General features: G+C 37.9%; 3 protein-coding genes and 1 long non-coding RNA gene across 4 annotated transcripts; 2 read left to right on the top strand and 2 right to left on the bottom strand.

Moving 5' to 3' along the window:
* Nucleotides 1-9: 9 nt before the first annotated feature.
* Nucleotides 10-2,176, top strand: prtp (thioredoxin domain-containing protein pretaporter). The gene is made up of 5 exons (XM_034326948.1): nucleotides 10-517; nucleotides 651-797; nucleotides 902-1,010; nucleotides 1,084-1,374; nucleotides 1,450-2,176. The coding sequence occupies exons 1-5, from the start codon at nucleotides 336-338 to the stop codon at nucleotides 1,912-1,914; spliced, it is 1,194 nt and encodes a 397-aa protein (XP_034182839.1). The 5' UTR covers nucleotides 10-335; the 3' UTR covers nucleotides 1,915-2,176.
* Nucleotides 2,177-2,217: 41 nt separating this feature from the next.
* Nucleotides 2,218-4,259, bottom strand: Tektin-A (Tektin A). The gene is made up of 7 exons (XM_034326947.2): nucleotides 4,065-4,259; nucleotides 3,704-3,987; nucleotides 3,303-3,612; nucleotides 3,016-3,230; nucleotides 2,726-2,948; nucleotides 2,509-2,663; nucleotides 2,218-2,431 (listed from the first exon to the last, which is right to left on the bottom strand). The coding sequence occupies exons 1-7, from the start codon at nucleotides 4,131-4,133 to the stop codon at nucleotides 2,218-2,220; spliced, it is 1,470 nt and encodes a 489-aa protein (XP_034182838.2). The 5' UTR covers nucleotides 4,134-4,259.
* A 374-nt stretch (nucleotides 4,260-4,633) lies between these two features.
* Nucleotides 4,634-5,356, bottom strand: Ndufb2 (NADH dehydrogenase (ubiquinone) 1 beta subcomplex, 2, 8kDa). The gene is made up of 3 exons (XM_034326950.2): nucleotides 5,173-5,356; nucleotides 4,825-4,945; nucleotides 4,634-4,752 (listed from the first exon to the last, which is right to left on the bottom strand). Exons 1-3 carry the CDS (start codon nucleotides 5,265-5,267, stop codon nucleotides 4,684-4,686), a joined length of 285 nt encoding a protein of 94 aa, XP_034182841.1. The 5' UTR covers nucleotides 5,268-5,356; the 3' UTR covers nucleotides 4,634-4,683.
* Nucleotides 5,357-5,405: 49 nt separating this feature from the next.
* On the top strand, nucleotides 5,406-21,325 carry LOC117605527 (uncharacterized). The gene is made up of 3 exons (XR_004581722.2): nucleotides 5,406-5,570; nucleotides 5,912-5,993; nucleotides 20,787-21,325. It is a non-coding gene; the product is annotated as an uncharacterized LOC117605527 (long non-coding RNA).
* The last annotated feature ends 2,904 nt before the right edge of the window (nucleotides 21,326-24,229 follow it).

Raw genomic sequence — 24,229 nt, 5'->3', positions numbered from 1 at the left:
TAGTGCATGGTGTTATATATATGGGGGCGGAATCGGCGGTTTCGATCCATTTGTGTAGGAGGCTGGAAGGAAGTGTTGGGAAGTGTAAAGTTGAAAGAATTGTTAAATTATGACAGTAAATCAAATAGTAATTCAATATTTTAATTAAAACAGTATACAATTCGTAGCTTCTACAGGTATAACGTAGACATTTTAAATTTTTAACGCTGTAACCTCAAGATTAATCTACTATAATGAAGCGTTAAAATTCTTTAAATTATTGTTGATCACATCTCTGATAGTGATATAATATTTATGTTTAAATATTTAGCTCTTTAATAAAGTATTAATTGATTATGTCTACGTATTTATTGAATTTCATTATGTCAAAGAAGCACTTGTTTTTAATTATATTTATGCTGAGTCAAGTTAGCAGTGAACAAGAAGATGATCATGTGCACACTGTACAATATACCAAAGATAATTTTTCAACAGAAATTAAAAAGAAAAATCACTTTGTTATGTTTTATGCACCTTGGTATGTTTAATATGTTTTATATGTATATATGATATAAAAAAACTTTGAAGTAATAAATGTTTTTAAATATTGTGTACTATACATGTAATTTATATATTTTTTAATTTATAAGGAATATTTCGTTTTTTGATAGGTGTGGCCATTGTCAAAGACTTGAACCTACTTGGGAGCAATTAGCAGAAATATCAAATGAGGATGATAATAATATAAAAATTGCTAAAGTAGATTGTACTATTGATAGCACTTTATGTACTGAACATGATGTTACTGGTTATCCTACGTATGTGTAATATAAAATTATTACATACAATTGTTTTAGCAGTATAAAACATTGAAATGTGTCTTTATAAAAATAAGTAAATTTTGATATTAATAATGTTTCAGGCTAAAATTTTTTAAAGCTGGAGAAAGCAGAGGTACCAAGTTCAGAGGTACAAGAGATTTGCCATCTCTAATTTCTTTTCTTAATGATCAATTAGGAACCACTCTTGGGGTAATTATCAAGTTTGTGGTCACATCTGTCTGTAGCTAATTCATTTTATGTACTTTCTATTTCTTTAATATAGAGTAATGATGTTGCACCATCTCCTCCTGAAGCAGTCAATGGTTTGTTGGAATTAACAGAGGATACTTTTGATATACATGTATCCACTGGTTATCATTTTATAAAATTTTATGCCCCTTGGTGTGGTCATTGTCAAAAATTAGCACCTACTTGGGAGGAGTTAGCTAATAGTTTGCGTAATAATAATTATGTTAGCATTTCCAAAGTGGATTGTACACAACACCGTAATGTCTGTAGACAGTTTGACATAAAAGGGTATCCAACATTACTTTGGATAGAAGATGGAAAGAAGGTGAGGCTTACATTTTCTTTTAGAAATTTTCTATTGCATCTAAGCATATTTTGATGTTCAAATATAACCACTCAGGTAGATAAATATTCAGGACAACGTACTCACGAGGAGTTGAAGGCCTATGTATCGAAAATGCTCGGAAAGGAGAATGATCAAATTAATGTTAAAGTTGATAATTCAGATAGTGCATCTCATACTGTACTACTTAGCTTAACTGGTGAGAGTTTCAAACACGGTATTGAAAACGGCATTTCGTTTGTCAAATTTTTTGCACCTTGGTGCGGACACTGTAAACGTTTAGCGCCAATTTGGGAAGATCTCGGAAAGAAGTTTCTGACAAACGAAGATGTGCATATAATCAAAGTAGATTGCACTCTCGATGCAAGTAAAGAATTGTGCAATGAACAGGAAGTAGATGGTTTTCCAACTTTATATTTATATCGTGATGGACTTAAAGTTGCCGAATATAATGGTGCTCGTAACTTGGATGATCTCTACGAGTTTGTAGAAAGTTACTTGCAGCCGCACGATGAACTATAATTACGTACTTTCCTCGTGATTAATTTAACTTTAAAGCAATACATATAATTTTAAGATCTTTTTAAATATAAATGTGTAATACTTAACTAAATTATACATGTACGGTATATTATATAAAGAAACCCCGAAGTAATCCAGGTCATATATTTTTCATTTTTGTATAAAATATCAAAACAAAAACATTATAAAATTACTATATTTTTGCGTGAACCAATCATGTACTTCCAAAATATATTTATAAAACCATTCGTATTCATCTGAATATCTCTTTTGTATTGTATATCATACCTTCTTGAAAAATGATTAAAATCCTGAAAGAGCCGCGGCCGAAGGATAAAACGAACGCAACATTTGTCCACGTTCTTTATCTATATACAACGTTTTACGTTTCACGATTATTTCTCGTTCAAGATCGCTTCTCGCTTTAACTAAGCCCGCTTGAGTCTCCTCGGCTCGTTTTAATTCTGCTAGCATAGCCGATGTGCGTTCATTAAGCAATTTCACTTCATCTATGAGACTAAACAAAACGTATCTTGTCAAGTTTCTTACGTACGTTTCGTTTTTTCTCATACGATTAGATATGTTAGTACATACGCGAATTGAGGAGTGTCTCGACAGCTTTCCACGTTACGTCGTTGTAATCTGTTCGCTAATCGGGTCTGTGCTACCTTCATGGCGCAATCTAATCCTCGTGTTGAACGACGAAGCTCTTCTATCGCTTTTTCCGTATTTGCCAATTCGTACAAACACTGAAAAACAGAGAATTTCTCTCTTGTATCGTAATGTACCTATGGAGAAAAGCTAAACTTACATGAAGTAATTCCTTTTCTAATTGTTGACACACTTCCTCCGTAAGTTTAATCTTTTCACCTAGAGCTACATCTACACGAGTCGCTTGATCTCGTAGATCTTTTATCGAATTCTTGTATATAGCATCCAAGGTGGATCTTAAGTTTATAGATCTCTGTCTGGCTGTTTCTCCCTGGGATAAACTTTCTCGAGTGAAATGTTCATAACTCGAAGGTGTCGATTGTCTATTGAACAGATTTTATAAAATATATTTCTAATAAAGTTTCTTGATGAATTAATGGTGATACGCACTCTCCTGGAAATCTCGTGGCTCCGGGTTTCCATAATATGAGAGGAGAGTCATTTTTCAGTTTGATACATTCAGCGTCGATATCATAAGCATCAGTTTTATCGGTCCAATCGACTTCTAATCTGACTTTAGCTGCTTTTAATTCAGTTAATTGCATTTCTATTTGGTCCCGGGTTCTACCAAGCAAATCACGTATTTCTGAACAAAGGGCTACTTCCTACGATAATAATTCGTCAATAATTATTAGGCTGTTGCACATGAAAGGTGTGGGATTTAAATATTTATTAACTTTTGTAAGTTCCTCTTCAACTTCATCGCGAATAAGGTCAGATTCCAATCGCTTGGAGCGCAATTGTAAAAATTCTCCAGCGATTGATTCAGGAATGGTGAGGACCGATAAAGATTGCTTTACTCGTCGATGTTCAGCCTCCAATGATTCTATCTCTTCCGTGATATCTTTTAACACGTGTTCCAGATCGATTTTCCAACGATACACCAACCCTGCTCGAGTTTTCAAATGATCCGTCGATTGGAGTTGAATTTTATCCGCTTCTCTGTATGATTGATCGACACAGCGCCTCGCTTTGCTTATAGCAAGTCTAAATGAAAGGAAAGCTGCTCTTGTTTCACACTTCTTAGGACTAAATTGTTACAAAATTTGTCATAAAGGGATAGGGCTCGTTTACGCACTGTGCATCCTGAATTTTTTCGTTCGATTGTTGAAAGAATCTCATATTATTAGCTCTCCATTGGGGTGCTCCAAATTGAGTTATCGAATATCGGTCGGCAACAGGTCTAACTCCTGTTAAACCATCTTCCGGAGTATATTTTACGCGACCTGTTGCCCATGGACCAATTGCATCCATCTGTGCATCCAGTTTTGCCGGAAGTTCATCTCCTGGTTGAGGAAGATAAGGGGGTGGTTTTTCTGCTGCATTGTCTGTAGATTCCATCATCGGGCATGGTATAGCTCGCTATGTGGAAATTTATTTAAAGAAATATTGCTCTTATACATTAGTAGCAATTATATTTGTTTGATAAATGAATGTACCGTATCACCGCCTCCATTATTAGAAGTTTCTTGCAACGTTTCTCTAGCAGAATCTTGTTTAATATCCATGAGAAGTATTTTTTTATTAAACAGTTCAGAAAAGCGAAACTTATCGAAAGCACAATAAATTTTTCGTCTTTTTTGTAATTACGAACGATATTCGCAATCTGACAATCCGTGCATGAGATTTATCGATTTAACAACTCGTCGCACCTATAAATTCCTATCTAAAAGTTATCTTTCGCGATAATGAATAGGGCAGACTAATAGCTACTTTCAGATTGAAATATCTGTTTGAAAAAATTAATTTTTTATGATATAGATAATAAGAGAGGTATAGTTAAGACGGGTATAGTTCGTAATATATTGTTTTTAATTTTACATTTCATTTTCACATATTACTTAATAAGATGATATTGTAAAAAAACTTAATTTTTTAATCATATAATTTATTTGATATATTTATTAGAACAGTACTATACAAATTAGCTACATGCCAACTAATATATCTGATATATCAGATATATCTGCTTTGGTTCAAGGAACAAAAAGATATAAATCCACTAGTGTATATGAAACCTCATGTATTTTGTACATATACAGAAATCCTATTTATCATTCATTCATCTGGAGGAATTCCTAACTCTTCATCAGTCCAATCATCTGGATGTGGATACTCAAATTCTCCCTAAATATATAAAAAGTAAATTATATAATCTATTGTAGCTTAGAATGTAAATAAAAAATGATTGTTACTTACAAAAACATGGTCACTGTGGTGCCAGAAAGAATACAGAATCCACCACCATCCTATACCAGCAACTATCTCAGTTGTTATTACCCATTTCGTATCTCGTGGAGGTACAGAACGATAACTCCATCTAATAAATTTACATGTTTAACATTCTTCAACTAAAAACTAAATTAAATTTGAGAGAAAAGCAATTTAAAGGGCTGAAAAAATCTGACTGAAATAAACATAATTAGAATACTTATTATTTACATTCATGCACTAAACTTAAGTATTCGAAATATTATTAATTAATGTAAAACGATAAAAACATAACCCTACTTTTAAAAAGATTATGTAATATATGTGTTAACATACTCATAATGGGATCGATTTAAATTTACTGCAACATTTTTGTGTCCTTTAAGTTGATATGCATTTTTCAAAATTCTTGCACTTCGCGATAGCAACATTTTTCACTCAACTAAAAATTCTATTCAATAATAGATCCATCCATAGGTGACCGGAAGCACCCTCTGTCAACGACAGACGGAACTTAATACTAATCGATATTTCGAGTAATCGAATCTAATTGTACGATATGTACTTCTAAAAATCGAATTTGTAGAAGCATATTTTGTGCAGTTAGTCCGACATTTTAACAGTGTTCAAATTTCTAGATTCAGACAAATAAATAAACTTATTCGTTATAATTTATGGTGTTGAGTAAAATATAACACATAAGTGAATCTTCGTTATTATTGGTGTCGTTAATCGTAAGTATTTTCTGCATTATTTTTTTAATTATTTGGTAACTTTAAGGGTTAAACAATGAGAATTTAAAATAAGCTGTTGGCACATTGCAACGTGAAAAATGTACATCTGTTTATTAATGTTTCTATTTCTATTTTGCAAAAGTATTTTAACTATTCACACAATTATTTCCTCGAGAATATAAATTACTAATTTTTAATGGAACGCTCAGTGTTTCGTATCATTAAGTATTTATTATCATAAAATATACTACCGTATATGTATTACCGTATATTTTAATGATAAACATTATTCATACTATGCTTTTACAACAAATTGTTACATAAATCATATGTTATTTTAGATGTACTTACTCGAGTAAGGGGTCCACAATTGAGCAGCTATAATTCCAACCTTCAAAATCATGCACATCAACGAACATAAGGGTAAGTTAACTTACTGATTATTTTGCATATTTCATGCTTCATTTATTTTTATAAACTTTGAATTATTGCCATAAATTAAATGAAATTCAATATATGCACCCATATGGTAATAGTTATGTTTATATAACTTTGTTGCAACAATACTTTCAACAAAACACACAGATAAATCACTTTCTATTCTGTTTTCTTTGGTTCAACGAAACTGTAGTCTTTTATTTTTTCGTCTAACGAACCTGCTTTCGTCCGTCATTCTTTGTGATCGCTTTTTACGAGATTAATTTAAGACAACTTAACTTTTGATGAAAGTCGTTGAAGTATATCAGCTGCGAGATGCTCAGCCATTACGTTTAGAACGAGCGGGCTTTGAAAAGTGAGGGTTGGGGTGTCCGAAGGGAGGCTCCCATTGGTCTATTGAAGGGTTTATGGTTTGCAACGAGACACCCGTTTCTCGGTAGCAACCCCTGAAGGAGAACACGCGATTGGTCCATGTATCGTAACTTCTTCCTTACATTTTATAGTAGCTCGGGACCAATATCTTTAGTCGGCAGAAAAGGGAGTCTTTAGATTGTACGTAGATTCGTTACAACGGTAGAATATTATATAAAAAATGTATGTAAATGTATTTTTTATAAATTGGAACATATACGAGTAATCCAATAAATTATATAGGTCCTGTTGTAAACATGGTGGTTTCCTCTATTTTGATTTATGTTTAGAAATGAATTTTTAATAGGTAATTGAGATTTGAAGGTACTTCTATGGTACTATTCAATTTAAATAATTTTTCTTTTATGGAGATATTGATTTTTAAGAATATTCCAGTGGGAAAGATCAACAAAATTCTACATTGATCATATTATGCTTTTGGTAGACGAATATGAGTGAGTTTCTTTTATAATACAAAAGTAAGAATGTGTGTGGCAACATTATTAATGATTTTTCGCAATTATAATGGTCAGTAACAATTAATCCTTCTTCTAAGAGATGTGAATATCAGAAAATGTTTTTAACAGCTTGGTAACTGATACATGTGAATGTAAATCAAATGAAACAAACCACAATCCGCGGATCCTCCTTTTATTCCCTTTTTTAAAATGAAATCTCGTATCTGAAATTCAAGTTGTTGCCCGCCCATGCTCGTGTTACGCGTGATACCGCATCTTGATTGTCGATTTATAATTTTAGTATCGCAATGATAGGCCGGTGTTTACAGGCCTCTGTGAGTATCCAGAATTTATTTATGATTCTCGTGGAGGGTGTTGCGGGTACATTTTACGGTACCACTTGGGAATTTTTATCTAGTCACCAGGCTGCTTTTATCATTCGAAAAACGCAACGTTCGCTGCTTTGCCTTTACTGTCCAATAAACTCGGTTGTATTGCAAATTCCTACCTTTACGGAAACTCGTTTTTTCATCATCTCTTAGAACACATGGGGAGAAAACGATATTCATCTTGGCGATCCATTTGCTGGATAGTCTATCGAGCGAAAGGAAAAGATATAGGCTTTTATCGTGTCCATTTCGAAAATTGCTATGCGTTCCTTTTCGTTTGCTTGTGGAATAATGTGGTGATTATTATAAGCGAGTTGATTATGAATGAAAAGAATAAATCTAAAATTTCTATCTAAAATGAAATCCTTTTGTGAATATTTCATTATATTATTAATGGCATTCATCGAGGAATGTGTTTATTGAAATTTATGAAGGAGAATTACATGAATTTTACTTTGAATCATTGTCTGCTGTAGCTAATCATCAATCATTTTGTATTAAGGATATCAATGAATCATTTATGTAGTCATCTTCGTCAGATTTTAACTATCGAATTGATGTAAAATAAGAGTCATTTTACAATCCCTGTATGTCATCGAACTGTGTTAGTTTATCTATGCCTTAAAAGCGTCCATTTGCCGTATCTAATCTAAAATATTCTTTTGTGAAATTTTTAAATAATCGTCTATAATACTAACATTTTAAGACATTCTTCTCATGGTTTCTCGATTAGTCATGGCACGAAATTTCAGGAAAATTAATAAGTAATATATGATCTGCCTTTTAATGGCTGACGCATGGCCAAGAATATTTTGTTGTACCACTTCTTCTCGAGCACACCCTTCGCGATAGTTTCACCCTCTTTTCGTACCGCCCCTTCTGTTCCCAATGCATGAGTTTCACGAGGTTTATACGATGGTCAGATGGTGTTACCATGGTTACTAGAGCAGCCATGTTGATCCAGAGGCGGGAGAGATGCAACCCCTCGGAGAAATTCGATAATTTCACCCTGGCCAGAAATGGCGAAACGCAATCTCACTCTCTTGCCTTATATTACACAAAATTTAGTCATTTTATTAAAATTCACACACATTTTAACATTTATAGTCATTTAGTGTCTTTGCTGCATATTTTTCTTTTATGAAGTTCGTGATTTTCTTAACAATGTTTTAATTTTCATATGTGTAGTTCTGTGAAAGCAAGTTTTATTTAAACAGTACTGATGTCATTGTTTCATTTGTGCAATTTTACTGAGGGAAGCTATGTTACTATCGTCGTAGTCATCTCACAATCATTTTTCAGAAGTACTTTTAAATATAAACCTTTTAATCACAAGAGTTTATAATCACTTTTATCCTTATCATCCAATAATCACTATTCTTTGGGAATGTCACTGATCACGTAGAAGAGAGTTTATTAAAAAAGCAAAACACAAATATTTAACACTTTTTGGACAAAAAATACCGAATGTTGCGCAACAAACTTCTGACTCGACCGCAGAATAGAAACGGACTGGTACCGAGGAGAATCGTAGACGAAAACTGAACCGAAAAAAGGTAAAAAAGGCAATAAAAGAAGGCTGAAGGAAAACCATAGCTAAAATTTGAAGATATAACACCGTGGGGATGCGTATCTGAAGAAACCGTGCCAGAGACGTGAAATTCTTTCAACGAAAGGATTCGGATGAATGGACCGTCATAGTTACCATTTTATTGCACCTATATGACGGTCAGTCTAAAATATCTTGAACGAAACGGAAGAAAAAAGAAGACGAAATAATGGAACGAACTGTTGTAAAACGTGCTCTAAAGAATAATGAGAAAAGTCTTCGCCCCGGTGGAAAATAAGAAATTTATAACTTCTAATTAACGGTATAATTCTAATTATTAAAGATAATAAATTGGAATTGGACTTTCATTGTGATAACGTGTTAATTCACTATTATTATCGTGATTTCGCGCAACATTCGATGCATGTGTTCCATTTTGTATTTGAAGTGGTAACCAAGAGAAAATGTCCACGCAAGAACGTCATGGGACCAGTTCACCGAGAATGAACCGTTTATTACGGTCTCTCTGACACGCTAATGTCTTTAGTTTCCTTGGAAACGATCGCAGAAGCTGCTTCTTCTCTGGTAGTAATGTCCGCCAATATGTCTCTCCCTAAAAGCGTCAGGGTGCTGACCCTCCTTCTTCAGCAACCGATGAGGTAGCAGCTGCTGAATCGTCAGTTGGTTCAATCAGTTTATCCGTGGAATCGATAAAAGTAACATTCGCTGTTCTTTCGACACAGCAATCGTCTCTTAATCGTAAAATTCATCAATCGGAATCGAAATCAAACGTTCTTACAGGAAAGTTTTGAAGTGCACTCTTCAGGTTGTCGTTTTTCTTCGATAATGATCTTCAGACATTTAATTATCAGATACTTAAGATTGATATCTGTCACGTTTATAAAAACCATTGTTTTTTATTTTCGATTAAAAAATTTGAATACAACGATTAAACTCTGAAATGATGTAAAGCTATTATTTTCACACGTTATTGAACATAATTAATGAGCCGATCTGGTTTATTAAGTTTACCGATGTGTTAGAAAGAATTTTTCTAAAGTTATTTTGGTACAGAGTTTCCATCTTCCGAGGATACCGGAAGAGAGTCAAAGAGCACTATCGTTCGTAGAGTGGACTTGATATTTTCGGTTCGTAAAATTTTATGGGCGGTAATAACTGGTAGCCTTTAACAGCCTATACTTCTTTTTAGATGGTCCTGTACGACGTGCCTCAGAAGGCTTAATACTTAATGTTATTTTGTTGTAAAAAAGAATTTGTCCAAAATCTTAGTTCAGTCGTCCAAGTTTAGTATTGCATCCTTATCCTTCTATGATAACTTAACAAACATTTATTCTTTCAGAATTTACTAATTGATTAATTTTTTGAAAAAACAGTGATAACAAATATGTGTACAGGAAATAACGATTTTATTATAATTTTATTATAATTATCTTTGTATTAGATATTATCCTTCATGTTGAGTGTTAGTGAGAATAATAAGTTTATTTAATAGAAAATAGTGGAATTCATTTTTTAAAATTTAAGCAAAAATTATATAAATTAGAATAGTAGGAATTGTATATGTCTGTAGAAGGTACAGAGATTCTATATTATCGACTGTTCATAAGACCGTAAATAAAATAAGCTTAAGGAAACGACACGAGGGGGCAGTTCTGTAGATTATGCACTTCCTGTTACCAAAGTGCATTCAAACATTATGAACGCACACAATCAGATGCAACTTTCAATGAGGTTTATAGTGGCTTATTCTTTTTCGTTTTAGACTATACACTTTCTATTATAGTATACAATTATATTTAATTGTACTATGTAAATTTTTTTTCATTTTTTGATGGTTTCAAAACTTTGAAATATTATTATAATTGTTTTAATAATCTAAATACTGCGGATTACAATGAAAATATGAAACTTTGAAAGCTTTTCATTTCCAACAATAGGTTTATTCTAAATTCAATATTACATTCGAGATACAAGTTCAAAGTGTCGCCCAATGTTGACGTCCGAGTTTCACGAGAGGAAGCATCGGGTCCCGAAGCAGTCGCGATATTTACTTTTCCTCGTTCGACGAATTTCATCAGCCATGTTTCCATTCGAAAGAAAGAAAATAAAAGGCGACGGCTAGCTCGAAGGCTACCAACGAAGGTTGTTCGTGAGGTTCGAGCTAGGGAGCTTTTAAAGTTGAGCCGCGTGTTTGTTCGAGAGCCGTGTTAATTCGTCGAACAAACAACCGGCGACGAGCCTCGGACCATGAACGATTTGAAGCCGCCGCGAATCATCAGTTGTTCGCGAGCAACACGTGTAACTGCATTGCGTTCCATAGTTCCGTCGTGTAACCTCCACAAAATGGGAAATCAACGCTTTTTTGAGGATGTTTCATGTCAAATATGAGGTACTCTTAAGAATAATCTTCTTTTTTTCATCATCAAAGTGGCTACACGAACGGCCGTCGCTAAGTCTTCTTAGACCCGCACTTTATAATCTCTTTCCTCCGTGTCTAACTTATGAAATTCTTCTAAAATATTTGTCGGTCTTCTATAATTGATTTCTAGGTGTAAAAAGACCCATAGACGACTTTATGAGTGTTAACTTAAGTAAAAGTACAGTTGCCGACATAGTGACGAAGAAAACCCGTGGTGTATCGATGCAGGGGAGCCACGTGAGCAACGCTGTTTTTATAATACGCATTAAAATAAATTTTACGAGGGCTCGAGTATCGTGGCAAATTGATTTCGTAACGACAATCACGGAATTAACGTACAATAAAAGTATCATGGCGGCAATTAAGCGGAGCAGTTGCTTAAGCATGAACCGCTCGCGGCGGTTTCAGTCTTACTCGGGAGCGCCGAATGTATGATACACGAACGGGGTATCGAGACGTTTCAGTGCCATTTTGATCATTCATCTAACGTAACGTCCACTTTCTTCTTTCCATCTCAATTCAATAGTTTTTTTCGTCGATCATCTCTGAGTTGTATTAGATTCGAAATCTTTGATGACTAGTTATCTTCCAAAATCATAAATCTTTCCTCCTAATGATCCTATACGTACAAGAAAGGAATACCGTTTGTTTGAATGGAGGGTGAGTTAGTTCTTACCCTTAAAATGATGACGTTTCGTGATTTGGTCACGGTTTAACAGCAGAATTTCGCGCGTGCGCTTGTGTATACAACTATTAAGTGCTTACATTTATACCTCCCATAATTGGCTTCGTTAAATGAAGAGAGTGACTGAGGAATTAGCTTGCCGGTAATAACCTGGCTATTTATTAACACGTGAAACGAGACGCCACGAGTCTTGCCGATGAGTATGTCCGGTACACGAGTTGGAGTTCTTCTTTATTCTATTTTCTATGGATTTTGTTCTTTCCATGGTGAGTAACGAGGTGTTCTTTATCAATTTAAAAAGTTTCTTATATAATTTGTTAATAGCATTCATTACAGCAATCATGGCTGAATTTGTCAAAATAAAGCAAAAGTTTATTTTACTAAGACGGCCTTTCCGTCAAGTATTTCAAGTAAATGGAAATGTTTTCTTTAACGGGGATATTTCGTTAGTTTCTCTTCCGGTTGGAATTTTTCTTCCAATTTTCTTCGCCGAAAGGATGACCCGTTTCTGTTCATCTTCCGTCGCGCCTTTTATCCCGGCTACAGAACATCTTGCGGAGTGCCTAGAATTTTCATCGTTTGTTATTTCGGCAAAGAAAAAAAAAAAACTGACCCGTTGGCCTACATTCCATCCTGTTTTCACTTCCTGGCAGCGCGGAAGGGTTTTATGAGGAGCTGGGAAAAAGGATCTTCAAGTTTGAAGATTTCACTTTTTTGCTCAAAGCTTCCGAACCTTCGAAGAATCTTTTCAAATTCGTTTTCCAAATCACCGAGATATTTTCCGATTATTCTTCATTTTATTTGACGAGCATGGAATGCATGCATGCATCAAATGATACGTTGAACCGCGATGAATTTAGGGAGGGGACGGAAGAAAAGGGAAGATGGAGGAGAATACGAAGGAGGTGGAGGTGTAGGAAGAGGTAGATTTACTATCAGACAGATTTCATTCCTCGAGGGTTTAGGCTTTCCAAGCAATCCTATTACCAGAGTCAAATGTGATTTAGGATCTTGGCCTTACATGCCGCTTACCATGAACACCATGGGCGTTTCGTATCTCCTCTGGACAGATACCAACCGCGGTGCTCCATGGTTCTCCAACCAGCTGGTGCCATGGGCGTTTTCAGGACCGTAGGAGAAGGGATCAAATTTTCAAAGCGGTTTACCGATTAACCTTCGTTCAGGGTGGAGAACCGGAGTCGAATCAGGTTTCAAGAAAATGGCGTACACATCTTCTGACATGGAAAACGAAGTGGATAAAATAAGGTTTTTGAAAGAGAGGAAATTCTGTCGCTAGGGTTATTTATGATGCCTACCTTTTTAGGGATGGATGAGAAGGTTTCTTTGGCGGTGTAACGAGGTCGAATTAGGGAGACTTTAGTGGAACCTGGAGACTGGAAATTTTTAGAAAGATATGGAGGCTCTTCAGCTTCTGTTTAAGATATTAGTAAATTCTTCAGATTAGATATTCTTAGTGCTATGTTAGAAGTTTAAGAACGAGATAGCTTTTTGGATTGAGAGCTTTTAGGACTTAAAACTTCTGGTTCTATTTTATTTGGCTTTAAGTATCTAAATTCTACACCAATTGAGTTGTTTGATAATTAGTACAGGAGCAATCATTATACAAAAGCAATCGTACAAAAGTTCATGAAGTATTATAATTCTCGCTACGGCCCTGAGACGCGACTCCTCGTGCGTAAGGTTCGAGGCTCGCTTATCCGTGTTCGCCATACCCGCTATTATGTAGACGATAATGGTCCTCGCATAAATATTCACGCTGGCGATGCTCATAAATGCTACCGCTGCATCACACTGCCTGTGTAGGTTGTGAACTATACGAGGAAGATGCGTCTCGTTCTCTGGAGCTCGATCTCGTGGACCTACAGTTATCCATCCATGGACGAGATTTCAGAAATTTATTCGATATACCGAAGAATCGGATTAAAATTTATAGCAATGCATTTCGTTAACGCTACGAGTAGATCCTCCAAATTATTCCGTTGGAATAATCTCTTTTCAAGGGGAAGAAACTGAGCAGGATCCACTTACACAATTATCTACTCGCGGGATCTCCTTGGCGGCCGCTTGCTCATCCTTTTACTACTCTCTCGTTTCCTTTTTTTCTGATTCGTTTTCGAACTGGCTTTTTAGGCCCCCATCCATCTTTCTTCTTCGCGCGTATCTTTTTTCTTCTGCCTCTACCGTTTCCATTTTATAGTTCTTGCAATGGAGGTATACTCGAGTTGTTGTAACAGAATATCAGCAGAGATGTATATTATCAGAGGAATTGGACAAGATTTTCACGAAATTTCACATTACGAGCGTCTTGAAAGTTACAACAATTTATATTTAAAACATCCGGTATCCGACGGTCTCTTCAAGCGATACTTTTGAAGCGAAACGGAAAGACAAAATGAAGGAACGAAGCAAAAGTACGATCATGCAGGTCTGGTTCTGGTCGAGCGGCTCGTTTTCTTTTTTCTTTTTCAATGGAATTTTCGAGCTACAGATAAGACACTTTAACGATTTTACTCGAACGACCATGGGACACCGCGGTTCCGTTCTAGACGCTGAAGAGGGCATTAAAACGTAGTGACACACCCGACAAGAGCGATTCGTGGTCCTCGATGGGAACTGGTTTCGAATTATTTGTAATGGCGAGCTGAAACCGTACAGTGGGTGGGATTTCAACATTTTTTTAACAGCTTCAAGTTCCACAACCCCCGTGGGAGTGGCGAACTATTTTACCCGCTGGAAGCCACTTTGTCGACCAGTGTTCTGTTTCTTTTCTCTTTTTTTCCGTTCGTTTTTTCAAGCTCAAAGTGGCGGCGGGAAGACACACATGGCTTTGGTAATCCCTTTTCTCACGCACGATTTGCTTCGAAATATTTATACATACAGTTTTATGACGGAATATATCACGGACGCAGAGGGTGCCAGGTTCGTCCCCGTTAAACCTTTTTCTTGTTGATTTTAATAACAAGAAGGTTACATTCATGAGAGTAATGAAAAATTATTAAAGAATAAATACTTTTTAAAGAATAAGAAAAAAAGTTACGTATAAACGCAAACCAGTAGAAGTTTCAAGACGATTCCAGATACCATTGTCCTTTTATTCCTTTCGAAAGCGAGTGAAACTATCTGGACCGTCTAGAAAACCTCAAACAGCCGACAATAAGGAACGCGGAAACGTTTCGACCGACAGCCTTTGATCCCGGAAGATAGAAAAAAAGGGCTTTTCACTGACCGACCAAAACGTAATCCCTACCAATAAACTAATTAAGGTCATTGGAAACCTTCTGGCTACCTACTTTACTGCTGTATGCTTTCCAGACGTAAGATTCCTTCTAGTGCTTCCAAATTCACTTCGAAAATCCGTAGAAGCATATCTCTTTCGAACATTTCGTTTCATCTAATATATGAAAGAAGAATAATATCAACAATATCTAACCAAGGGAAATAAAATAGGAATGGAAACGAATTGAAACCCTAAAATCATACGTAGTCAGTAAAGACCCAGCTCACACCATCCACCATAACTCACAACAACAAACCAAAAGAGAAAAAAAAATAGAAACTCGAGAGTAAACGTGGTGAAATCAGCTTCCCTGTGGTTCAACGGAGGGTCGATTATGTTCTCGGTGGCAGAAGGTTAGGCAGTCGTATTTTCGCAGCGTAAAGAAGCGAAACGTGAACAGGTAAAGCTGGTGGTTAAGATGAAAACTATCGAGGCTCGTAATCGTTCGCGAAATGTATCACTTGTCGGGCGATGTGCATGCGTGTGTATCGGTAAAACGATTGCCAACGAATGGCTAAGTGAGACATCAAGGAGAGACGATAGTCGTCGAGGGAGATGTAGCTAGGTGTGGACATACGTGGAAGATCCAGAAGAGTGGCGCGTTTAAAAGGATTTACGACGACAACAAAAATAATCGAGAAGGAGAAGGAGAGACGGTCGTCCGTTGTTGGATGACCGGTCGAACGGTCACCGAGTGTCTATTGCCCATCAAACGACCAGTTGAACGAGCACGCTTCGGTTAGATCGACTTCCGTGAAACAATACTTGGATCGTCGTTACATTGCTGACTTGAAGAAACATCGTTTTTCGTTTCTAAATGTTATCAATGGCTGATGAGAGAAGACAGGTGAAATTGATCAGTGTGCCGAAGAATTGTTAGTTGGTATCAGTAAGTGTTATCTATGAATCGAAGACTAACTTTATTCGAAAATATTTAATACTATTTTATATTCGATAAGGAAACTTCCGTTTGTTCGTTTAATCTGAAACCGACAAAGATAATTGCGTTGTAACCAGGGTTGTAAAACCACCCCTTATATTCTTCACGCTTTAAAGATCCCCCTCAGGAATAATAACGAGTTATCTTTGAATTCTGTTGCAAATTATCTCGAGTATTTTTCTCCCGTTTTCATTTTTTAACTACTTGAAGAATTGAAACTGCTAGCAGTGATCATTGGTACCTCTAATAAATAAAGTCTTTTCATATCGCTGAGAAACTGTAAAAGCAACAATAAGAGAAGACTACCTGACGACATTTAGAACAGAAACGAATCATGTCTGCACGGGATATTACAGATTTTTCCATCAGACTTAATATACACAATGTAGGTACAGGAGGGGAATAGCGCGCAAAAACCAGCGACAAGATTTACGAGAGGAAATGGAAGTTGCGGAGCAACCCTTATAGAGCGTACATGTGGTCTGAGTTTGCGTGTACGTTTCTAATATCCGGAGTATTTCACTCTCCTCGTGGACCTAGCTTTTCGTCTTCCAGACCAGGACATTACTTTTCTCTCCCTTCTAGTCGTTACCGCCCTTAAACATACAAATCCCACCCCTGCGTGGATTGTTAACTCAGCCATCCATCCCCTGTTCTCAACGTCCTAAACTAAACGCGCGTTCATCCCCGCGGAATGTTTAGTCGCTTCTTTTCTGAGCTTGTCTCGAAGCTCTTACTTATTTTCGCGAAAATTCCTGGCTTACTTAACAGCCATCATTGCGTAGTATTAATTTTTCTTTCAAGAGCTGAAGAAATTAATTATTATTCGTTTGAACAGGAACTGTTTTATTGAAACATCCTGTATAAATAATTAAAGGGGCTAGAGGGGAGAATCCGAGTCGATCCGACGATAAACTTTGCTTTCCCTCGAATCGAAAAGCAGATATCGCGAGTTACATCTATATCGAGCCTAATTGGTGCCAGTCATCCCCTATCGTGACGTCCAAGTATCCGGAGGGGAATGGAAAACGAACGTGGCCCGAGTTATAACTATAAAACCGAGCGTCAAGCATAATAAACCCGACTCGTTAATGGTATCGCTAATAGAATCATTCCGTTCGTTCGTATGAAATAGGTTCTTGAGCAGAGAGCGTCGTTCTTGTCTCTTATCTTTCACTTCGTCCTCTTACTTCCTCGATAAGACTAAAGCCGTTTCCCTATAGAATTAGCTGATTTTATACATTGATTAATACATCATTAAATTGAACTATGGAGTGAAAAATGCAGTTTGCTGTCAAAATCAAAAGTAACCACGAGGACCAACGAAAAGCAAAAGAGGGATAGTCGGTGCAAGAGAGCATAAAGGGTGAAAGGAACACAAAGAAGAGAAGTTGCAACTTGCGGCTATTCACTGTCGGTGGTTAAGTGTTATTATAAGCGTCGTGATCTGTACGAACGACGCGGACCCTCTCGAGAGGAACGCGTAGACGGCTCTTCTGCTCGTATACCAAGCAATGATTTTACGTTTACACCCTGGCTATCCGCGCTGGCAAGTATTCTGAAAACGCTGATGGTAGGAGGAAGTCGAAAAAGGGAGGACTGAAAGGAAACGTGGCTGCGGCGTTGAGGCAAGGCTGAGGTTCGAAGGAAGAGCAAAATAGAGAATAAAAAGGGAGAAAAAGAAACGGATGCGAGATGAGAGAACCAGGGAGAGTCGAGCATCGGCGGGTGCGAGTTGGAAGACAGAGGAAGGCTTTATTTTATTTTAATGGCGCCGTAAGCTGGCCAGTGCACACCGAAACCGAGCCTCCGTTCGTCATTCAGACTCTTCGCTTTGACACAACTACACAGGATTTCGTCTCATCCCTTATTCATGAGAGATTTTTCTTACCCATCCTTTGCTATCTTCCTCTCGCTCCTTTCTACTTGATCACCGACGAATCTCGAGGGTGGATCGAGATTATTCTGCTCGCGAGGATTATTGGCTCTTTTATTGTCGAGATTAAAGGAGGACCCTGGTGCGTGCCTTGATATCTACCTGTATCGTTACTGCCTAGAGAAATGGATCTTTCTTTGCTTATACTGGCGTCTCAAATTGAGCTTTTTCTTTGAATGGAAAATTGCTTCTTAAAATCCTGAAGTTCCTAAAATTCCCCATGAAACTCAGATCAACCTCAAAGTTGCAGCAAAGTGACGATCCGTCGGCTCTAATAATTCCAGCATTCTCGATATGGCTGGCAGGATCGTTAACGATGTTATCTAGTAGACATGAACGTTCCACCATGTTCACCGTCTCTTTGTCCTCCCGTGTTGGCGTGTATACGAGATTTTCAATTAATGTTAGTTTATGGGACGGGCCGAGTCGAATCGTGTCTTCTCCAATTTTTGTCGCGTTCCTTTTCTGCCGACGGGAATAAGAAGACACTGGCAACTCGTCGAGATAACTAAGATGGCCATGAATTAAGGCTGGCTGACACGAGGCTATCCGAGGGCGGACTGGATTCATGCTGCCCGTGAACAGGAACGAAAATGATTCCAATGGCGAGCGTCAAGGGAAAGGACAAGAGGGGGATAAGAAGAAATACAGCGATGCTGTTAAAGGAACACCGTGTTATATAGGACGTCCTGGGGAACGATAAACGTAATTTTGCAAACGTCGACATAAAGGATTATATTGATTACCGAGCTTCAATTCACCACCATGACCCAACACGATTTTCGACGTCGAGTGTTAATTGGAGATTTGTTCGGATCTCTATGGCGTGAGAGAAAATTTGTTCTTTATGAAAATTATATAGTCATTCTTTCAGTTTCTTAGCGGTCACATATCTATATCAACCCCTCGCTTCGACTCGAGCACTTTGAGTTTCAGTAAGCGGTAGTTTATGAGATCTTAAACAAGCTATGAAAAAGGTATACCGTGAGGACGAGGTTTGGTCGCGAGTAGATAATCGTGGAATGTAGTCTCCAGGTTGTGATAAACTATGCGTTATTATCATGCGAATTACCATAGTTCCTTTGATAACCATCATGGTTGAAATCAATTTTCTAGTTTTCGTTACAGGCCGCTCCGAACACTTTACAAGACATTCATTATTTCGATTCGTTTTGATAAAATTTAAGCACGTTGGCTGGATTCTCCGTTCCACGGCGAGAGTATTACCCCCTCGGTAGGGGTTGACGTGTCGTTATTTATGCTTCGCGGCTCTCAATCCAACCTCCGACGACAGGCAACGGCATAAATTCCCTTCCATGTGCTTTCGTTTCTCTGGCCTCTCTCACTCTCCACCACCATTGGCTGTTGCCTTCGGTTCACCGTGTTTCTGGCTTGCACACAGCCCTACGGGCTTTCACCCTTAGCTCTCCTCCCCCTTCGCTGTGTCTCGGCCATGCTGGCAAAGGCAAAATCGACCCAACTTCAGCCAGCCTCCGCCTACACCACTACAACCATCTCTTCTTACCAGTGCAACCACCGTTGTATACTGAGGTGTTAAAAAAAATTTTAATTACAATTATTTTTCTACTTAGATCGCATCATTATCGAAACATGTTGTGGTTTGGTAAAATTTTTTTATTTATTTGTTGTCGTTCGATGACGACCGATCCTCTTTATATTGGGTGCGAATGATATATTCGAGTTTGTAGCGGTAGGGACGATAAAAAGGTTTACACGGCGATTTATGGCAGCCAGGTCGCGGGACGAAATTATCGTCGCTCATTAACTCATTAAACTGTGCCGTTCGTGTTTGAGAAACGGAGGAAAAGGCTTGTTTAGAGGAACCCTTGTTTCTTCTATTGATTTTTAAGATGAGTATGTTTGGGTCTACATCTTTTCTCTAAAATCTTTCATAGTCTGTTAATTAATGCTGAGGGTAGAAGTCGATCTCATCTAGAAATTGGTAGAATTTGAAACGACAGAAGGGACAAAGAACAGGAACAATTGAGATCGTGGCTAGTATGGGTCTGTGAATTCAGTAGGAAATAGTAAAACCGTGGATATGTCGTAGTCGTGAAGGAGATAACTCTTTTATGCTTCTTCAAGTTCTGGCAGTAGTAAAGTTTCTACCTTGACAACGATCAGACCGCGTTCCATCGAACTTTCATTTCCTTTGCAGAATCGAATTTCTCCATTAATTTCGATCAATCTGCTATTATCTGTTATTTACCCGATATAGCGCAGAGGGTTGTAGAGAAAGGGTTAGGTCAATGACCGTGAAATTGAAAAAGTTACCAAGCCCATGGAATACAGAGAGTGTCGGCGTTGGCAGGAGGCGGCCATCGGGGCTCTGTAATTTACGTTCATAAAACCCCACGAACGTTCGAGCAAAGCCTGTCGAAGGGAATGGCATTAGTCGGTCGTGAATTTATTTTCATTTAGTTACAAGAAAATTGCTCGCCGCGTTTATGCCTCGTGTACCATGTTGTGCTTTCGAAACAGCCCTATCGAAGCCCACGCGTCCATCTATGTATCCATTGTTATAGAAATGCCGGGCAATCATTCAAACGAATGACGAATAGCGTGTCATTCATAAATAAAGCTTAATTGCAATAAATTTTATAAATTTCAAAATGTGTATCATTCAACTTAACCATGTTTAAATATTTCAGCAATAGCCGAGTGGTCGCGGCGCGAAAAGACGAGAAACGGACGCGAGGCGGATCGCCGCGTAAGGGTGCGCTTTGAGCGGAGGGTTGATCCCGAAACGACCCTGTATGACGCACATAACGCACACAGGATCAGGAGGTAGCAACGGCGGTGGAAGAGGAGGCAGGATGGGGCGACAGAGGAGGATTAGGGCGGACGTCCATCGAGACGAGGTGGTCGAGAAAGGGGGACCGGATGAATTTGCGCCGTGACGGTCGCGCAAGGGTGCAACGACGCCGACGCAGGGTCCATGGTAATCCCGGAACCGCGACCGGGATGCCCGCACCCCATTTCGATTCGATTCGAGAGGTGAAGACACTTTTACTTATATCTGCTCGCTTGTTCCGTATCTAGCGATGCTCATAGTCGGTAATACCCATTAAACGTCACCAGTTTCTCGACTACTCCTTTCGTCCTCACGTTTCTTTCAAGAGGATTTGCGACTACATTGCACTCGAGGAGTTTCTACTAGTTCTATCAGCGAAGTTTGGTGAACGTCTTCTTCTTGTTCTTCAAACGGTGAGTTCTTTAAATAATTTTATTCATATTTTCTTGATGTGGTATTATATTGCGGGGGGTTGAAAATGCTGAATGAACATTGAATGATGTTATTTGATAAACTGAATTTGTGATCAGTGTTGATCTGAATGATAAAATATTTGGCGGGAAATTTGGATTCCAGTGGTCCATAGTCTAAAAGAAAGCAACAATATGCGTATTGAAGTTTGGCGAATGATACATCAGCATCGTTATCTTTTACAGTGACGATAACTTTAGTTCTAGCACCTGTTTCGTCTCAGTCACGATCGTTTAATCGACCAGATTACATACGCGCGAAACGATCGGTTTCTATCCAAGTGAATCGACCAATAACTCGTGATAAAAACAATGCATTCAGAACAATACGATTACTCTTTCACGATTTTTTTACAAACTATCCAACAAATTTTCTACACTCTCAAATTGATGACCCTAGTTCACGCATTTTCCCTTGAAAAGTGGGTCGTTCCACCAGGAAGTGTCGACCAGATTTCACTTTCCAAAAAGATTACAGCATTTCAGACCGCAATTTTTTCACCTCTTTTTTTTCGTTAACCAAATACGGAAGCGTCGAAGAACTCCTTTGAATGCCTCTACAAGGCCACGAAAGTTATCCTTTCATACTTAGTTTCCCTCGGTTCGCCTAAAACCCGTGACCGTTTCCGGCAACACTGCAACCGCAATCCTTTCCTAGGTAGCAATGCGTTCAACCCTACAACACCGTTGTAAAGGTTTCTTTGAATAAGCAATTCTGAAGAACCTTGAAACAATGTGTCTTCCCTTTAGCCGAGGAACCTCTGTATTTATGTTTTATATAAATTTCCAAGTGCGTGAGAATCTGAACTCCCACATGTTTTTGGGACATTTTCGCATAGAATTAGTGTATTTCGTACTTCTTAGCTCGTTAAATAATGAGTTTCTTACTGTATGCCTTGATCAATGGCTCGTTAACACCTTGTAAAACGCCATAACATAACAAAGTCGTTTATGGCGGTAAGATTTCTCAGCTATATCCATTGGTGCACGTTACATCGAATAGTATCTTTGGGCAAGGTAAAGAAACGGCACGTGCTTATTATGCCGTGAGACCGCGACAGGTGAGCGACGAATTTAAATAACAGGTGCGACAAAAGCTTCGCGCGTTTCCCATTCAACGTGAACGAAATGTGCTCGCGTGTGACGACGATAGTGGAGTCGTGCGCTGATGTTAATTGAAAAGTTAAATAGAAATACATAGGCGCAAATGCATTTGTAAGCTTTTAACCCGCTATCCGGGGCACTTGAGGTTCCTTTGGTCATCAGCTGATCGTTTAGCGCCCTACATCGATCCGTTTGTGTTTCACCTTTGGATGTTGTTTGGTCTAGGGCCATTAAACATATAGAAGAATCGTTTTAGACCAGATAGCCGTTTGTGAGGAGTACAATTTGCGTGCAGAATGAAGAGTAAGAAGAAAGAAGAGGGGATGTTAGTTGGACCCTGGGCTTTGGCTGGCTCTGAGAGATCGATTCGGTACCCAGCTTGAGGTAACTTCCACAGACTGCTCTTCTGTACCACACTTCTCCCCTCTTCTTCCACGAATCTTCCTTTATTTCTTCCCTACATAACCATTCTGTTTTTCTGGCAATCAATCCGACGTGTTGTTTTCTGTCAGCCTTTTGACCACCTACATCCCTTCTCAATTTGTGCTGCGAGGACAGTATAGTAGAAATTCTAATCCAAAGACATCCATAAGCTCTGATCCCAGTTGAAAAAAATTTTCTCCAGTATTAAGTAAAAAGTTTCAAGATATTCAAAGGACAACGGTCACGACTTATCTGCCTCTTTTGTATTCAGTTATTCGGTACAACTGGCTTATGTAGGCGCGGTTCGTGACATGAGACAGAACTGGCTCGTATTTTATTTCAAGTGTCAAACCCCCACGCGAGCTGAAACTCTGCGTGAGAGCGTTCTGTTCGCTCGGGAAAAAAACTGGTGGATCGAATGGATGGCGTGAATAATAAAATCAGTGGAATGGAGGATTAAGGAGATGCCATTCCATCTAGCACGGACGATTTGACATTAAAAATAGAACGCACTACCATCGTGTAGGAATGCGCACTTTAAAATAAACTTTATAGAGTTTAAAGGTTTTCGAAACTGGCCTTAAACGCTAAACATCTTTCTGAAAGTTATAGCAATGCAAATAATCTTCTTCAATCCTCGAACGAGTCAGCAGATTTTACATAAATAAAATATTTTAATCCATCTTAAATCTAATAGAATATTGGAATACTGAATTTCTGTTTCTGGTCTCCTCGGTTCGCCATATGGATTTTTCTTTTTTTGTCGTTGATCTAGAATATAAATAGTGAATTTCTGAGAAACCACACCCTCTTTGAATCAAACATTTGTGTCGCCCTTAACTAGGGTTGGGTCGGCGCTTGAAAACAGGTTTGAATTTTTTTAAATTAGTCAAGCGTGGAAAAAGGTCGCCACTCCAATCGGCGGATGTCTGCTTTCGAGTGCTGGGAGGGATCCATGGAGTTTCGGACAAATTTTAATGGCGCTGGTTATGGGGTGTACCACTTACCCGTTTTAGAACTCTACAGACTCTATTTCGGGTCTAATTTTCGTGTAACAGATGCAGTTATGTACTTTCATTAAACTGTAGTAGCACATGCAATTATGTGTTTGTAGTTATTTGTAAGTAGAAGCTAATGTCTTCTAGGATCATAACGAACCAAAATTAACTGCCTTTAACCGGACGTATTACTTTACATCCGGACTTAAAATTCTCTTCAAAGAATACTTTTCTGAGAAGGAAAGGTCTCTTTATTCATGTCTGACCAGAAAAAGGATAACTAACCATGACTCTGAAAGTTATTC

Source organism: Osmia lignaria, chromosome 14 (assembly GCF_051020975.1).
Source record: "Osmia lignaria lignaria isolate PbOS001 chromosome 14, iyOsmLign1, whole genome shotgun sequence".
Lineage (NCBI taxonomy): Eukaryota > Metazoa > Arthropoda > Insecta > Hymenoptera > Megachilidae > Osmia > Osmia lignaria.
The sequence above is the reverse complement of the archived record's forward strand: the minus strand, read 5'-3'. Positions and strand labels throughout refer to the sequence as shown.

What these genes read in the sequence shown, in the direction of transcription:
- prtp (XM_034326948.1), top strand. Translation starts at nt 336, where the DNA reads ATGTCTACGTATTTATTGAATTTCATTATGTCAAAGAAGCACTTGTTT. An exon ending in GTTATGTTTTATGCACCTTG is followed by an intron (nt 518 to 650) that starts GTATGTTTAATA and finishes GTTTTTTGATAG; the next exon opens with GTGTGGCCATTGTCAAAGAC. An exon ending in GATGTTACTGGTTATCCTAC is followed by an intron (nt 798 to 901) that starts GTATGTGTAATA and finishes ATAATGTTTCAG; the next exon opens with GCTAAAATTTTTTAAAGCTG.
- Ndufb2 (XM_034326950.2), bottom strand. Translation starts at nt 5,267, where the DNA reads ATGTTGCTATCGCGAAGTGCAAGAATTTTGAAAAATGCATATCAACTT. An exon ending in TTAAATCGATCCCATTATGA is followed by an intron (nt 4,946 to 5,172) that starts GTATGTTAACAC and finishes TAAATTTATTAG; the next exon opens with ATGGAGTTATCGTTCTGTAC. An exon ending in ACCACAGTGACCATGTTTTT is followed by an intron (nt 4,753 to 4,824) that starts GTAAGTAACAAT and finishes TTATATATTTAG; the next exon opens with GGAGAATTTGAGTATCCACA.
- Tektin-A (XM_034326947.2), bottom strand. Translation starts at nt 4,133, where the DNA reads ATGGATATTAAACAAGATTCTGCTAGAGAAACGTTGCAAGAAACTTCT. An exon ending in GAAAAAATTCAGGATGCACA is followed by an intron (nt 3,613 to 3,703) that starts GTGCGTAAACGA and finishes CCTTTCATTTAG; the next exon opens with ACTTGCTATAAGCAAAGCGA. An exon ending in GCCACGAGATTTCCAGGAGA is followed by an intron (nt 2,949 to 3,015) that starts GTGCGTATCACC and finishes TCTGTTCAATAG; the next exon opens with ACAATCGACACCTTCGAGTT.